This window comes from Lytechinus variegatus, chromosome 15, assembly GCF_018143015.1.
Source record: "Lytechinus variegatus isolate NC3 chromosome 15, Lvar_3.0, whole genome shotgun sequence".
NCBI classification, from domain to species: Eukaryota; Metazoa; Echinodermata; class Echinoidea; order Temnopleuroida; family Toxopneustidae; genus Lytechinus; species Lytechinus variegatus.
Window position 1 is genome coordinate 3,892,811 of NC_054754.1, and position 18,152 is coordinate 3,910,962.

The window sequence follows — 18,152 nt, forward strand, 5'->3', positions numbered from 1 at the left end:
TATTACCCCGACTAAGCTAGTCTACCGATTCTGGTGCGCACAGATTCGTATAGGAAGTACTTCCTGCCAGTACCCATTTACCTCACCTGGGTCGACTGCAGCACAGTGTGGATAAATTTCTAGCTGAAGGAAACCACGCCATGGCTAGGATTCGAACCCACGACACTCTGCTTGAAAGGCGAGAGTCAGAACCAGTAGACCACGACGCGCCCAATAGAGCCCCAACAATTCCACACAGCCATTTAGTGGAATTATTAAGAGAAATAGCGTATTCTATTCTGAATAAATTAGCATTTGCATAGATATATAATGAAACAAAGAGCCAAAGAGTTAGAGTGGGCCAGATATGGCGTATCGGGCAGAACAAAAAGTTGTGAGCAAGCAAAAATTTAGAAATTTTTGTCTTGAAAAAATCCAATTATGTATGGCATATCAATATTCAGAAAAATATCTTTCATCCGTCTCTCTTTCCTTTTCTTTTTTTTCTTGGTCGTGATTTTTTTTGGGGGGGAGGGAGGGGGCAAGCGCCCGAAATCCCCCTCATCTGTACAGTGAAGCAATTACTTTGAAACTGGCTTTCCTTCATAAGCAGCTATAGCTATTAATTTACCACCTATACGGCAGAACCAGGTCGACGCGTGCGCCGCCGAGACTATTGAAAATAAATAACCCTATTAATGAAAATGCACAAAATTTATGTTTTTTTCCTTCTTTCCTTCTTTTTTTCATGCAAATGTCCGTGGAAGTGTTCCAAAGATGACACACATGCACCCACACACACCCCCACACACAACCTCACCTCATATGCGGCCTCCATACCCTATTAACACGGACACACAAATAAACAACTGCCTTCGTGAAAAGCTCCCCCGGTTGTCCCGAAAAGGTGCGTTATTTTGACTCCCCTCCCTCAACCCACCCTTTCGTGAAAAGCTCCCCTGATTTTCTCGAAAGGGTGCGGCCACCCCCGCTCCGCAAATGCAGACGGTCGTAACAAGTCGGATAAAACGGAACTTTCTTATAATCCGATTTAAAAAAAAATCATTTTACACAAATGATTCTTCTTGCGTCCCGAGTTTGCAAAATTTGTTTTAGCGTGATACGCATCCTGCATAATTGCATTCACATCTACAAAATACCGCTGAATATCAGAAATCTTCAGCTCGCTCCGCACTGGCATCAATATTGATAAGTTAAGGCCTGGTCACACCGCCCGAGAGATGTTGGAGCGGTCGTGGAGCGGTAGAGAAAGAGGGCCGAATTTCGCTCAAAATATTGGGGAAAAAATCGAAAAAACAACAACAATCGAAATCGAAAATGGTGAACGGTAGCGAGCGGTGAAGATTTTTTTCTCTCCGCTCCACGACCGCTCCAACAACGCTTGGGTGGTGTGACCTGGGGTCCGTTGCAGAAAGAGTTGCGTTTAAACGCAAGTCAAAAAATCAATCGCAAGTCCAAAATGCGCACTGTTGATTGGTTGAAAATGAAGTTGCGCGTGATTTTTAAAGATGCGTTTGATTGCAACTGTTTCTGCAACCAACGGGACCCAGGCCTTTAGATACCTTGTTCAAGGCTATCAAAAGCGTTCGGAACGTCCAGTTCTTATTATATCTCGGAATATCAACAATTTTCAGCTAAACGCGTCGCACTCGCATTCTTTATTGGGTAAGATAATATTTTCATGAGTCACTGCAAACAAGTACCCTTTCAGGTCAGTATATTAACAATTTGAGCTCGTGCTTCGCTCTCTACTCTGTGAAACTTGCAAAAAAATTCGTGTCCGCCTTTGCCACTCTCTATTTTTCTGCCCCCCCCCTCGCTTGCCTCCCCCCTTGCCTCTCCCCTAGTTCATACAAATCCTGGCGTTGCAAGTGTTGTACATGTATATAAATTCCCCCTTCTAACCTATACGGTATATGCTAATAACTTGATTTAGTTCTTCGATGACATATAGACATGTTTATACCTTAATAATCAGTATCAATGCGTTCTTATAGATTCAATAATCCCTCCGGACTTTACGTAGCGCGCAGAGTCACGCATTTCCAATTCGGTCTATTGTTGTCACGGGCCGAATTGCAACATGAAGGCAAAAGATATTTATTCTACCGAGATATTAAATTTTACAAAAAGGTTATTTACAAATATGACAAAAGAGGATTCATATGATTCGCCATCTAACAATGAGGAATGATAAGCACCGAACTTCCTATTACATCATGGTGAAGAAATATCACTGAACATCTGGCGGAAGAATTAAAAATATTTAATTGTTCAGGTGATGAATTTGATCCCGTCAAGAGATGTCTTCATAAATGTATAATTCGTTTTTGTTTTTTTAATTGAGTGGGTCGAGGTGGTCGGATATGGAACGTCATATATGCAGCCTATCCACTGCTAATTGGTATTAGACTGTTTTATTTCAGTATTTTTAATTATTTTTTTAATGTGCCGTTTTAGCACACGGGTCTAAAAGAAATTATTTACACGAATGGCACCGATTGATTGTCTCCTCGGTCAGAGATGCATGTACTAGAATATTAATCGCGTTGTTTAAACACGCCACTATAACAACTATTGACTAAAGTTCTAAACAGATTATTTAAAGTTATAATAATAATAATTAGACTTATATCGCGCCAAATCCACTCTGTAGAGTGCTCAAGGCGCTTTATAAACATTTTGTCTTAAAAACAATTTACAAAAAACAATCATTTAAAAGTTTAAGCAACTTGATAGAGTGATGGGGTTAAACAATGTGATTAACAATAGTTAAGAAAAGTTAAAGTGTAAATTATATAGACCCTCCATAAAATCATAGAGGCTCGAGTACTCGTGACCATGGTGACATCGTCATTTCATATAACGTAGGACCTACACTTTAAATGTAAAAGTCTTACACGAGTTTTACGATTGTTGCATGAAAGTGTGCAATAAAAGAAAATGCATAATGACGGACGTATTATGAAATAAATAATTTAGAGTTCATAATACCTCATCACTAGTCTTAGTTAAGTATCATTCGTTGTATGTTTAGTTTGGCATATTATTATTTTTCAAACTTCATATCAAATCATTTGAAAATATACATATAATTAAAAGGAAAATGTCAAATAAGCTTGAGAATGACTCGGCGCAAGTTAGTAAACAATGTTTAAGTTTCGACATATATAGACTGAAATACATATTTTTTTAAAAAAGTTCTGAAATATATAATACTCTAAAAGAAACCATCCCAATGTCATATTGGACAGCTTTAAGATGATTGTTGGGATCAGAATGGCTTGGGGTGAGACTCTGCTTGTGAGTGAAACGGGGGTATATTATGTATAATGAAGAAGGTGGGATCGACACTGACTCACCTTCAGTACAACTATGTAATGGTCTCTAATTGCCTCTTCCACCGTGTAGAATGTTGCATTTTTAGCACTTGTGGCTACCACTAAAGCTGACAAAAGTACGACAATCAACTTCATCTTGCTTCTTTGCTGTTCAATGCTCGATCCTTGCTGGCCAAAGACGATTTAAAATCTTGCTCATGATCAATCTATATTTATGCGTGAAAGTTTCAGCGGTGTCACTGACTAAAGATAATCCCAGTGTTACAAAAAGAATTACAAATCTGGCACAATTCGAATCGGCTTTCACGCATCGGTGGAAGCTAATGATCGGCGACGCCCCCCTATCCTTCAGGAGTGTTCTTATTCATTTTATTAGACATTTATCAATTCTGTATCAAATTTGGGCCATAAGTCTTTTTTATGAGGGAAATCGATAATCTATAAAGAAAATCTCTCTTGCAAAATCGTCTTAAAATAATCTCAGATCATATTACATTAAGATTAAAGCAGTTTACATTGAATGGTCTGTCAGAAAAGTGACATAGAACAGTGCTCTACGAAATAGGATACTGTTCTCAGTGACATTGGACAGCCAATGAGAAAAGGGGAATATAGATCAATCCTTCGTAAGCCGCTTTTTGTTTATCTTAATGCAATCTGATCTGCGATTTATACAAGTCAATCTTGTAAGTGTCAATTCCTTAGGATTATCGATCCATAAGAAATTTATGGATCTAAATTGATGCTGAACTGATCAATCTGGAATACGAACACTCCTGGAGGATAGGGGGAGTCGCCGATCATTAGCTTCCACCGATGCGTGAAAGCCGATTCGAATTGTGCCAGATTTGTAATTCTTTTTGTAACACTGGGATTATCTTTAGTCAGTGACACCGCTGAAACTTTCACGCATAAATATAGATTGATCATGAGCAAGATTTTAAATCGTCTTTGGCCAGCAAGGATCGAGCATTTAACAGAGAAGAAGCAAGATGAAGTTGATTGTCGTACTTTTGTCAGCTTTGGTGGTAGCCACAAGTGCTAAAAATGCAACATTCTACACGGTGGAAGAGGCAATTAGAGACCATTACATAGTTGTACTGAAGGTGAGTCAGTGTCGATCCCACCTTCTTCATTATACATAATATACCCCCGTTTCACTCACAAGCAGAGTCTCACCCGAAGCCATTCTGATCCCAACAATCATCTTAAAACTGTCTAATATGACATTGGGATGTTTTCTCAAAGTTTTTATCAGTGGCGTAACTACGGGGGCACGTGTGCCCCCCCAATCGGCTGGCCAAAAAAGAGGGGAGGAGAAAGGAAGAGAAACGTAGTGGGAAAGAAGAAATTATTGTATATGTATAATATTATGTTGCATTATATTATTACATAAGAAAAACTTTTTTCATAACTTTATGAAACATGTTCTGCTTAGGGACTATGTGTTCATCATTCATGGTGCTTGCATTGTCTGTTTAATGAGAAATATAATCTTGTTGTACAAATCATCCCGCTTTCAAGTCAATATACACCAAATATAGTTTCTCGCACTTCGAGTTATTATTGTTTAATGTAGTGACGTATGCTTCTTTTTCATGACTACTTAAAGCGATTGCCCCCTTTTTAAATTCTTAATATAAAACATTTCAAGTCCGTGCTTATGTTCGCTTCAGTGGATTGATGAGATATGCCTACTCTTCGTGAATTCCTAAAATCAGTTCTTAAAATGTCCCCTTTTCTAAATTTGAATATAAAAAAAGATTCAGTTTGCGCTTCGCGCTCGCATCATTTGGTTGGTGAAATACGTATGGTCTTAGTCAATTCCCACAAACAAGCCTTAGAATGCTCTCTTCAGGTCTGAATTTCCGAAATTTACAGCTGGCGCTTCGCAATGACTACAAAAAGTGCTCTATGTGTTTAGATGTAAATTCGTTCTAACGGAATCAGCAAGCACTTTGCATTCGCATTAGATGACTATGGTGAGATATATATACTCTTAGTGAATTCCTAAAAATAGTCCTTAAAATGTCCTTGCTCGGGGTCAATATATATAAAAAAATTCAGCTCGCGCTTCGCGTTCGCATTGTTTGTTTGGCGAGAGACAGGTACGTATCATGATTACAAAAATTTGCTTAGAATGTCCCTCTTCATGTCTGAACATAAAAAAATTTCAGCTCACGCTTCGTGCTCGCATTATTTGATCAGTGAGATACATATCCGTTTCATGGCAGTTCTTAAATGTTTCTTTTAGGTCTAAGTGAGTCAAAAATTTTGCTGCCCCCCCCCCATGCCGTGACCTACGGTACGCCACTGGTGTTCATGTTATATATGTCAGAAGTCTCTATGTATTAATGTAAGTTTTTATTACGTCGAAACTGCAAAATAACCTAAGCCTATGCACCATATAACGATACATGGTTTGCTAACATGCACGAAGTCATTCTCAAGGTTTACGAGTTTGGCCTGATCCTTGTAATGTATATGCAGTGTAATGTATATAACCAAATGTTTTGAAATAAAATATCAAAGGAAACATACAACAAACGATAATTAATTAATTGACGAATATTACGAGTTCAATGAACTCTAAACTTTTCATCTTACATCGCGTCCCTCACGCATTTTATGGTTGCATTTTCAATGCAACAATCATAAAAGTTGCTTAGACCGCGACATCTAAAGTGCAAGCACTACATTAAAAGGCGATGGCATCGTGTATTACTGTTTGATAATTATTCGATGAGCCACAATAATGTTATACAGATTCTAATCAGCAAATTATTTTGAGCACATTTATTTAACTCCCGACCGAACTCTAACAACAATTTATCTAAACTTTTAAACATTGGCGGCGGAAGCCAAAAAAATTAGGGGGAGGGTCTACCTGAAATTTTTTGATGGGGACAAAAGATTTTTCAAGGGGGGTCTACCAGAATTTAGGGGGGACGCAGGAAACTAAATTGACAAGCAAAAAAATAAAAAGATAAAAAAAAAGGTTATCAACTAAAAATTTAGGGGGATCATCCCCCCACCTCAAATTTTTGGGGGACCTGTCCCCCCGTCCCCCGGTCCCCCACGCTTCCGCCGCCTATGCTTTTAAATATTTGTTAATGATTTCTTGAAACTTATCAAAACAACGTGTACATAACTTTCAACAACATGTTTAAATCTTTAAATACCTGTTTAACTCTTTAAACAATGATTTTTCGAGTGACCGATTTAAATAACGTGATTATTATTCTAAACAGCGTTTTTACAGTGTTTTTTTTTGGGGGGGGGTTACGCACCAAGGACCGACAAGATAATCGAATTTTTAATTCAAATTCAAATTGTTTATTTCATTTTTAACAGAACAAAGTAAAATGGTCGTATATAATTACAATGACAATTGTAAATGAAACTTATTGAACCAGTATAAATTGAGGTAGGTACAATATATGATATTTTTTGCCTAAGTAACAAAATATTATTCATATTAAGCAAATTATCATAAACATTATAAAGATCTGAGAAAATGGAGGGATCCACTAGTAATCAAATGCTTGTAGTTTGTGGACCCTTCTAAGGAGTCATGATTATTGTAGTACTTGCGCATGCCACTCGCGTAAATATTTCTCTTTTAGACCCATGTGGCAAAACGGCTCTTTGATAAAAATATATATCGACATTATTTAATGAAGACATCTCCTGAAGGGATCAAATTCATCATTTGAAACAAAAAAACTAATCTTAACTCTACCGCAAGTCCAACAGTTCAGCAAAAGCGACCACACACCTTACGATTGGTCTGCGTCCCGATTTTAGAATAAAATGTAGTATAATTTCATGCTAATATTGAGACTTGGAATATCTTGCTGTGTAATGTTCGAAATCATCATACGAATACCTATGTTCAAATATGTGACTATGCTATCATCCTTCTTAGAATAAAAGCGAATTCAAAATCTAGTCGTAATGACGTCATAACAGTCGTACGATTGACTACGATTTTAAACTAATTTGGCCTTTACTCCAAAATAAATGCTTGTAATCTTTCAACATGGTTATGTTAGTATTCTTTCAATTAATTTCAACCTTAAATAAAATATTTTCCATTCACATTTTCAGAAAGAGAGCAAAATGCGATTTGCTCCAAAATCGGATCGCAAACAGTCGTAAGGTGTGCGGTGGCCTTAACATTTCTTCTCTCTTTGGGGAGAAGGATGTTCAGTGATTGCGCTTCCTCACTTGCATACATTTTTTGTCAATAAACTGTATATAGTAGAGCGGATAAGCTCCAAAAATCACAAGAATTGTGCAAAATTTGACTAAAGCATGAAACTTTCACAAGTATTAGTATATGCCGTAAGATTTATTTTAAAGATGGGAGGTAAATTCAAAAATGCCATTTTCGGCCGTTGCCATGGCAACGGAATAATTTCTCAAAACTGACATACATTCCCATGTAAATGGTAAATAAACATGATATAGATGAATAAAATGATAACTTTCAAGCTTCCAATTGAATATATATAAAATTTAGAAACATTCAAAATCAACAAGATAGTTCCAATCGGTCCGTTGCCATGGCAACGGCTTGTTTTTCCCCAGAAAAATAAAAATTTTGATTAAAAAAATGTTGTAGAATATGATTTATCTTTAATTTTCCCTAATTTTACAGTGTTAAACAAAGATATTTTGGTTGCTAGATGTATAAATTATATCTCAAGCCATTGCCATGGCAACCAAATAACAACTGATTTACAAAAATAACATGGTTGACAAGACAATGGGCAGGTGGAAAAATCAACTGGAATTGACTTTATATGTATGCTTTAGTTTTGACCCCCTGATTTGAACCAAAAATACAGAAAGTGTTCTGCAGGAGTTCTTTATAAATATAAAACTTTATGTTGCATTGGTAATGCTTGAATTAAATAAAAAGAAACAATGTTGCAAAGAACCCGTTGCCATGGCAACAGCTTATTTTCCTCTAGAAAGGTAAAATTATTGATAAAAATGTAGAATACATGTATGATCATCAGTCCATTTTCAATAATTTTTTAGGTACTAATCGAGATATGTTTGTGACTAAATTTATATATATATAAAACATCTTAAGTCATTGCCATCATGGCCATGGCAACCAGATAACATTCAATTTAAAAAACAACAAAACAGGGATGACAAGGTTATGGATAGGTGAATAATACAATGAAAATAACTTTTATGCATAAGGTTTGACCTACTCAATTAATTTAGGGGAAATAATAAAGTTAGTGTTTTGCATGAACTCATTAGAATGTCCAACATTGATGTTGCCTTAGCAATACTTGAATTCCACGATAAATATCAATGTTGCAAATGACCTGTTGCCATAGCAACGGCTCATTTACACAAGAAAAGTACCAGTTTTGATTAGAAAAATGACTACAGACTCTGATTTTTCTTTCATTTCTCCTAATTTTGTGATAAGAATTGATATGTTTGCTGTTAACATACAAATAATATCTGATGCCATTGTCATGGCAACCAAATTACATCGAATTTGAAAAAAAATCATGGTTGACAACACAATGGACAGGTGGAAATGCAATTAGAATTATTCTGTAAATGCTTAAGTTTTGAACCCCTCATTTGAACATAAAGTATAGAATGAGTTCTGCAGGAGTTCTTTAGAAAGATAAAAAATTATGTTGCCTTGGTTACGCTTGAATTAAATTCTTTTTAAAATGTTGCAAAGGGCTCGTTGCCATGGCAACAGCTTATTTCCCTATAGAAAGGTAAATATATTGATAAAAATGTAGAATACAGACATGTACGATCATCTTTCCATTTTCAATTATTTTAAGGTACTGATCAAGATATGTTTGTGACTAGATTTATAAATATAACATTTTAAGCCATTGCCATGGCAACCCGATAACATCTATTTTTTTCAAAAACAACATGGATGGCAAGGGTATGGAGACTATGGAAAGGTAAAAAATTCACTTAATGTGCATGCATAAGGTTTGACCTCAATCTAGGGGAAACAATACAATGAGTGTTCTGCATGAACTAATTAGAATGATAAACATTGATGATGGCTTGGTAATACTTGAATTCAATGATAAATATCAACGTTGCAAATGATCTGTTGTCATAGCAACTGCTCATTTTCCCAAGAAAAGTACCAGTTTTGATTAAAAAAACTATAGTGGTCTGATGTGTCCAAGACCTTGAGACGGCTTCCAAAAAAGGAGTTTAAAACGGCTGTTGATATATAAATGGACATAGCTCACTTCATATCCGTCTGGGATAATTATATGATTTCGTGTCTAGACCATGGTTTCAATGGTCAAGTAATACATTATGACAAGTTACACGGACAGTCAGTTGTCCTGTATATTAAAAGAAATCCAAGATGGCTTTGAAAATGGAGTCTAAAATTGCTGTTGCTGCATTAAAAAGCGTAGTTTCTTTAATATCCTGGAATAAGTTTATGCCATAGTGAAATGTGTCAAATTATACATAAGGACAAGTTACAAGAACAGTTAGTGTTCAAGTATGTCCAAAAATCCAAGGTGGCTTCAAAAAATGGAATATAGAATAGCCCCTGTTACTAACAAATGGACATATTTCGTGTAATATCTGCAAAGTGCATATTATTTTGATATCTAAATCATGGTTTTAAAAGTCAGTAAATACATCATGTACATTGGAACAAGTTACAAGGACACAAGGACAGTCAGTAATCCAGTATGTTCCAACATCCAAGATGGCTTCAAACAATCGGGGTCTATTGAATTGGAGCCTGTTCCTCAAAAATTGACATAGTTCATTTAAATCCACCAAGGAAAACTGATTTTGGTGTTCACACTTTGGTTTCAAGTTTTAAAAGATTCGCTTAGACTTGTTACAATGATATCCAGTTGTCCATTTTGCCTAAAAATCCAAGAGGGGTTTTCCGAAATGGCATCCAAAATGACTTCTATCACTCAAAAATTATCAGAGTTCATAAAACCTGTAAGAAACAATTTTGGTGTCTACACTGTGGTATGAAGTGTCCATTATTACATTAGGACAAGTAACAAGGATGGTTAGTTTTCAATTTTGTCTAAAATCCAAGGTAGATTCTCACAAGTGGATATCATATCCACTTCAAAGTAACAGTCGCCATTTTAGAATCTATTTATGGAAGCCATCTTGGATTTTCAGGCAAAATGGACAATTAGTCCCAACGTATCATTTGATCCTTGAAATCCTAGTGTAGACACAAAAACAACATCTCAATGTGTATTTAATGTACTATGTCCACTTTTAAGTAACATTAAAACCCCCATTTTCAAACAATCTTTGAATTTTTGGACACATATTGACGCCTGACTGTCTGTTCAACTGGACACAATGTACAGTATTAGTTGACCCTTGAAACACTTCTGTAGACACCAAAATCATATCCCCAATGTGTATTAGTAATGAACTATATGTCCATTTTGAAGTAACAACAGTCAATTTAGACCCCATTTTGTAGGCCATCTTGGATTTTTAACATATCATTCCATTGATTGTCCTTGTAACTTGTTCTAATGCATTAAAAAATGGTTTTTTGATAATGGTTGAGACATCAAGATCATATTTCCCAGACAGATATTGAACAAACTATGTCCTAATTTATTATTTGACTCTTGTAACTATGGTTTAGACACCAGAATCACATTTCACAGGCGGATATAGAATGATCTGCGTCAGATTTGATTAAAAACAGTCAATTTTAGACCCCATTTTTGTAAGTCACCTTGCGTTTTTTTACATACCAGACCAATGACTGTCCTTGTAACTTGTCTTAATGCATTACACGACCCTTTAAACTATGGTTTAGACAGCAACATAATATTCCCCAGACAGATATTGAACAACCAATGTTTATTTGTAAGTAACATTAGATATGGTTTTACAAAACTTTTTTTGTAAGCCATCTTGGAAATGTGGACATACTAGACCACTGACTGTCCATGTAGCTTGTCCTTATGTATTTACCCTTGAAATAACAAATCATATTCCCCAGACAGATATTGAGCAAACTATATCCTAATTTATTATTTGACTCTTGAAGCTATGGTTTCAACACCAAAATCATATCTCACAAGTGAATATAAAAGGAGCTATTCCATTTTCAAGTATCAGCAACCGTTTTAGAATAGTTTTTGGAAGCCATATTGGATTTTCAAACACACCTGTCATTGTAACTTGTCCTAATATTGTTAGACTCTTGAAACCAATGATTTAGACACCAATATATCATCCTCTAGGCCAATATGAAATGAGCTATGTACGCTTTAGGTATCAGCAACCATTCTAGATTCAATTTTTCGAAGCCATCTTGGATTTTTGGACATTCCAAACCACTGGCTGTCCTTGTATTTGGCCAAATGTACTACTTGATCCTTAAAACCAATGAATAGAAACCAAATTAAAGCCATTTTATCAAGTAATGGATAAATTGTGGATTTTTAGCTCACGGCAGCCAGTGAGGGCATCATCTTGGAACACCCTTGAGTGCTTAAATTATTTTTAACCTTTCAACCAGTAAGGGTATTTTTATCGTATTTGACCAGACTACTTTTCATGTAAAATAACCAGTGAATAGATTAAACTTCGTGTTGAATAGATTCAAACGTTACTTTAAAAATTATCACAGTATTACAAAATTTTCTTCGTCAAAATCAGCAGTGTAATTTTGAGGGGGCCAGATATCACGTATCGAGCAAAATTTACTTTAAATGTTCTCACCGAGCCAGCGACAAAGCAAAAAATTTCATTCTGTTTTTCATTTTGGGTACATTATTCGTAAAATAATATTTCATCCATCTCTCTTTCACTTTCTTTATTTTTTTAGTAATGATTTTTTTTTGGGGGGAGAAGGGTTGCTAAATTACTGGGAATTTTCTTGATGGAAACTTTCCATGGGAATAAATTTGACTTTTGTGGGAATTTTTTTTAATTTTTGGCAATTATCAGGAATTAAAAAAAGATGATGGGAATTTTCAAAAAGTAACAATTTTCTGATATTTATATGCAGGAAATAGGCATATCCTGGCAGATGATGCTTAATAGTGCTTTGCTATCATATTTCAAGCCAAGTATGCTTAAACAGTCAGACAAGGCATGATTTCAATGATCTCCATGTAAAAGATGATTTACTGTATTTACCTTGATTTGGATATCAAGACCATGTCGACTCCTTACATAGACCTAAGATTTTGAGTTATCAACCCCTATAATCCCCTTATATATTGATATGTTGAACAGCTTTAAAACACATATCACCCAAGACGCTTCTTCAAAATGGCCGCCTGCGAATACTTTGAACGAAATTGTCCAGCATCGAGTTTCGGGCATTTATTTGAGCCCACAAAACTCTGATACAAGTTTTGTTGGTCTTATTTCGATGCCATGTATAATGAAACAAGATTGTGCTTATCATTTAGCATTTTTATGTTCAGCACCCCCCTAAAAGAGGAAAAAATAAATAAATAAACATATTTTTATCGAAATTGGTACTTTTTTGGAGCCATTTGCAACATTAATATTCATCTTTATGTTCAGCATTACCAAAACATAAGTATTTTTGTCAACCTAATGGAACAATGCATAACACTTAATGTAACTCTTGTTCAAAATTACATGTTAAAGAGCAGGTCCAATCTTGTGCATATTAAGTTAATTTTATTGTATTTTCCGTCTGTCCATTATTTTGTCAGTTATAGTTTTTTTTGGTAAATTAAATGTTATGTTATTGCAATATTAATGACTCAATATGTTATTTATAAACAACAAAAATGTACGCGTATCTTTGGCACCCTAACTTTAGTAAAAAATAAATGAAATATAAGATTCTACTAGGTATTTTTTTAATCAAAGATGGTCTTATCTGGAGGAAAAATGATCCGTTGCCATGGCAACCGAACACGCATTTGCAAACATTGATATCATTAAGTTCAACCGTTACCAAGGCAGCATCAGTTTTATCATGCTATTGTACTCATGCAGAACACTCACTGTAATTTTTGTTCAAAACTTAATGACTGTTCAAACATTATGTAGATTAAGTAAAATTTTATTTTACATTCCACCTGACCATTATCATTTCAACAGTGTAATTTTTTTGTATTTATAAATTACATCTTAATCTCAATGGCTGAAGATGTTATCTACATATTAACAAGAAGCACATATGCTTAGCACCCTAAAATTAGGTGAAATGAAAGAAAAATCAAATTTTACCATGTTTTTGTTTATCAAAGTTGCTTATACTTTTCTGGGAGGAGGGGAACATTTGAATTACTAACATTTGAATTACTAATATTTATCATTAAATTCAAGTATTACCAAGGCAACATCAATTTATTATTCTAATTAACTGCAGAATACTTAGTAAATTTTTTGTCCAAAATTAAATGACTGGCCAAACCTTTCACACATTGAGTTATATTGTATTTTCCACCTGTCCATGATATTGTCATCCAAATTAATATTTTTGTAAATTAGATATTATTTGGTTGTCATGTCAATAGCTTTAGATGTTATTTAAACATTTTGCACCAAACATATCGATGTTTAACACACTAAGATTAGGGGAAATGCAAGAAAAATAAGATTCTATAGTCTTTTTTAATAAAAATTGGTACTAAATGATCCGTTGCTATGGCAACAGGCCATTTGCAACATTGATTTTTATCCTTGAATTCAAGTATTACCAAGGCAACATCAATCTGAATCATTCCAATTAGTTAATGCAGAACACTCACTGTATCATTTCCCCTAAATTAATTGATGAGGTCAAACTTTACGCATGTATATATAAGTTAATGTTTATTGTACTTTTCACCTGTCCATAACCTAGTAATCCCTGTTGTTTCTTTTTTTAAATTAGATGTTATCTGGTTGCCATGGCAATGACTTAAGATGTTATATTTATAAAAATAGTCACAAACATATCTCGATTAGTACTTAAAAATTATTGAAAATGGAATGATGATCATACATGTATTCTACATTTTTATCATTTTTTTCTTTCTAGAGGGAAATAAGCTGTTGCCATGGCAACGGGTTCTTTACAACATTGTTTCTTTTTATTTGATTCAAGTATTACCAAGGCAACATCGATCTGTATCATTCCAATTAGTTCATGCAGAACACTCACTGTATTATTTCCCCTAAATTAATTGAGTAGGTCAAACCTTATGCATGTAAATATAAGTTAATTTTTATTGTACTTTTCACCTTTCCATAACCTTGTCATCACTGTTGTTGTTGTTTTTAATTAGATGTTATCTGGTTGTCATGGCAATGACTTAAGATGTTATATTTATAAATTTAGTCACAAGCATATCCCGATTAGTACCTAAAAAATGATTGAAAATGGACTGATGATCATACATGTATTCTACATTTTTATCAATATTTTTACTTTACTAGAGGAAAATAAGCTGTTGCCATGGCAACGGGTTCTTTGCAACATTGTTTCTTTTTATTTAATTCAAGCATTACCAATGCAACATAAAGTTTTATATTTATAAAGAACTCCTGCAGAACACTTTCTGTATTTTTGGTTCAAATCAGGGGGTCAAAACTAAAGCATACATATAAAGTCAATTCCAGTTGATTTTTCCACCTGCCCATTGTCTTGTCAACCATGTTATTTTTGTAAATCAGTTGTTATTTGGTTGCCATGGCAATGGCTTGAGATATAATTTATACATCTAGCAACCAAAATATCTTTGTTTAACACTGTAAAATTAGGGAAAATTAAAGATAAATCATATTCTACAACATTTTTTTAATCAAAATTTTTATTTTTCTGGGGGAAAAACAAGCCGTTGCCATGGCAACGGACCGATTGGAACTATCTTGTTGATTTTGAATGTTTCTAAATTTTATATATATTTAATTAGAAGCTTGAAAATTATCATTTTATTCATCTATATCATGTTTATTTACCATTTACATGGGAATGTATGTCATTTTTGAGAAATTATTCCGTTGCCATGGCAACGGCCGAAAATGGCATTTTTAAATTTACCTCCCATCTTAAAATAAATCTTACGGCATATACTAATACTTGTGAAAGTTTCATGCTTTAGTCAAATTTTGCACAATTGTTCGGCTAATCCGCTCTACTAATATATGGAGCACTTACAACTTGGGCAGGATGCTTATCACGGCAATTACTATGTTTCAAAATTCGGGTGGGGGGGGGGGGGAACGATCCTGTCTGGGTAGGCATATTTCACGCGATGTGCAATGACAATGAGTGATTTCAAGTACGGTGTTGAATTCAGGTATTGATGTTGTTACAACTGTACACCATAATCAGCTACAACACCGTACTAGAAATGAGGTTCGGGTTGGGAAATAGCCTATAATCTAGGCGGAGGCTGCAGTTGTTGTCTTCGCTGCTATGCGTACGTAACGCAAGCGATGCGTCTGATGTGGGAAATTAAAGACTGTACGAATAGCCTTTAAACTCCCGTCTCCCTAATCAAGTATGTATTCATGTTTATTCAAAATGGCGTATTTATTTTTGATTGATAACGAATTTATTCATTCCAAAATTTTAACAAAGTTACAAAGTAAAGCAAAATATAACATTTTGAAATGAAATAGGAACCTTCTGGAAAGCAAAGCTTGTTATCGAAGGTTTCCTTCAATAAATAAGACATATTAATTAAAAAAAACAATATATATCTATATATATAATATACAAATCATATCGTTCTTGTTGAAGCTCAAAATATATATAATATACAATATATATATATATATATATATTTTAATAACAGCCGTGATCGCGAAGATAATCGTAACACATGGTGATTGCCTGCACTTTTTCCATATCCTGTTGGTAAAGCAACAAATACAGTATATCCCATCCGTCGTCAGTAACGCTACAAAAGGCATATGATCTTGAAGATGTTGAAGGTCTCGGAGTTTTCCACTATAAAAATGCCGAATTTATCGGCAGCACAATCCAAACTTTCTCGCAGAAGTTTCTTGCGTGTACTCGTACTTGCCATTTTGGATGAAGAAAGTGACGTCATGTCATGTGACTTACATTAGATATGCATTGCCTTTCTTCTTTCCAACGTATTTCTGATTGGTCCGATTTATTTCTTCTCATACATATTCATCCAAGCTAACAAATTGACGTTTTCTGTTCGTTCTTAAAAAGCTGGGGGTTTTGGACGTTTTGTGAAAATGTTTTATAGACGTAAAAATGTGGAACGTTTTAGACGTTTTAAAAACGTCGTTTAAACGTTAAAAGGTGTTGACAATCTACGTGTAATTTGCCAATTTTACCAGCACCAACCCCAAGGGATTGGGGAAATCGTGATTTAAAAGTTTGGTGTTGGTGTCGCACCTCACGAAACTGGCGGCGAACAGGATGAAACATCCCGTAAAATTAGCCTTTACAGTTAAAATTAGTACAAATCATTAGAGCTTTGTACATTTTTTAATGGCCAATAATCTATACTTTTGGATTCTTGAAGTGATTTAGCCTTTGCTTTCTGTACGATGATATTTTACTGCAATTTTTTCATCGATTTCACTTTCGTCGTCGAGACTTCTCGCGTGAAGTTGAGATGATCAGCACGCCAGAGGTCTGACGTCATGAGTTATCGAAAACCGCGAGCTGTATACTGCTGAACCCAACTCAGTGTTGGAGCTCGGTTCAGTAGCCTTCACGCTCTAAACACCATGGCCGTACGCAGCGGGGGGGGGGGGGGGGGGGGTGCCCCCCACCCCCCCCCCCCGAAACTTTGAAAACTTACATGCTTGTGTTAATGGAAAATTTCACAAAATTCACCAAAAGCATGCAAGTAATCCTTCAATTCCACTTTAAAAGGTAAAAGCGCTCCAATGACAAGCTCGCTCGTTTCGCTACCAAGCTTTCAAGTTTTTCTTTTCTTAAAGGTCAAGTCCACCTCAGAAAAATGTTTATTTGAATCAATAGAGAAAGATCAGTCAAGCACAGTGCTGAAAATTTCATCAAGAATCGGATGTAAAATAAGAAAGTTATGACATTTCATAGTTTCGCTTATTTTTAACAAAATAGTTATATGACCGAGCCAGTTACATCCAGATGAGAGAGTCGATGACGTCACTCACTCACTATTTATTTTGTTTTTATTGTTTGAATTATACAATATTTCAGCTTCTAAGAATTTGAAGATTAGGATCTCCTTGCCTGAAGCACAAAATGTTAAAATTATGGAATTCCACGTGTTCAGGGGGAATGAAACTTCATTTCACATGACAATGACGAGAAAATAAGAATATTTCATATTTCAAATAATGAAATACAAAAGAAATAGTGAGTGAGTGATGTCATCAGTTCCTCATTTGCATACCGACCGATATGTGCGTATAACTGTTTTGTGAAATAAAGCGAAACTTTGAAATGCCTTAACTTTCTTATTTCACATCCGATTTTGACGAAATTTTCAGTGTTATGCTTGTTAAATTTTTCTATTTTATTCAAATCAAGTTTTTGTTGGGGTGGACTTGTCCTTTAAACGTTTATGCGTAGGGCCATGCGAACACCGTACTTGAAATCACTCAATGAATGAACAGGTGATTCATCAGCTTCACATATCAGCTGATGTTTTCCCCGTGGTCATGGTGGTCTGCACACTGCACAACTGCAGATCTACCTGATCCACTTTCACAAAAATAATCTACAACTTCAGAATATTTGTTTTCTGCAGTGCTGCGAAGTGTGACAAATACAGCCTTGAATTCAGTGGCCGAGTTGTTTAGAAATCATTGCGTTTTTTGTTGTTT

General features: G+C 35.0%; 2 protein-coding genes across 2 annotated transcripts in view; one reads left to right on the forward strand and one right to left on the reverse strand.

The window, feature by feature from the left end:
- The window catches only part of LOC121428840 (aqualysin-1-like), a 64,086-nt gene extending 60,443 nt beyond the window's left edge, over positions 1–3,643 (reverse strand). The window contains exon 1 of the mRNA XM_041625706.1: positions 3,363–3,643. Coding sequence (XP_041481640.1) covers positions 3,363–3,476 — 114 coding nt within the window. The 5' untranslated portion in view covers positions 3,477–3,643. The remainder of the gene's footprint in view (positions 1–3,362) is intronic.
- Positions 3,644–4,209: 566 nt separating this feature from the next.
- Positions 4,210–18,152, forward strand: part of LOC121428841 (aqualysin-1-like) — a 36,621-nt gene continuing 22,678 nt past the window's right edge. The window contains exon 1 of the mRNA XM_041625707.1: positions 4,210–4,447. Coding sequence (XP_041481641.1) covers positions 4,334–4,447 — 114 coding nt within the window. The 5' untranslated portion in view covers positions 4,210–4,333. The remainder of the gene's footprint in view (positions 4,448–18,152) is intronic.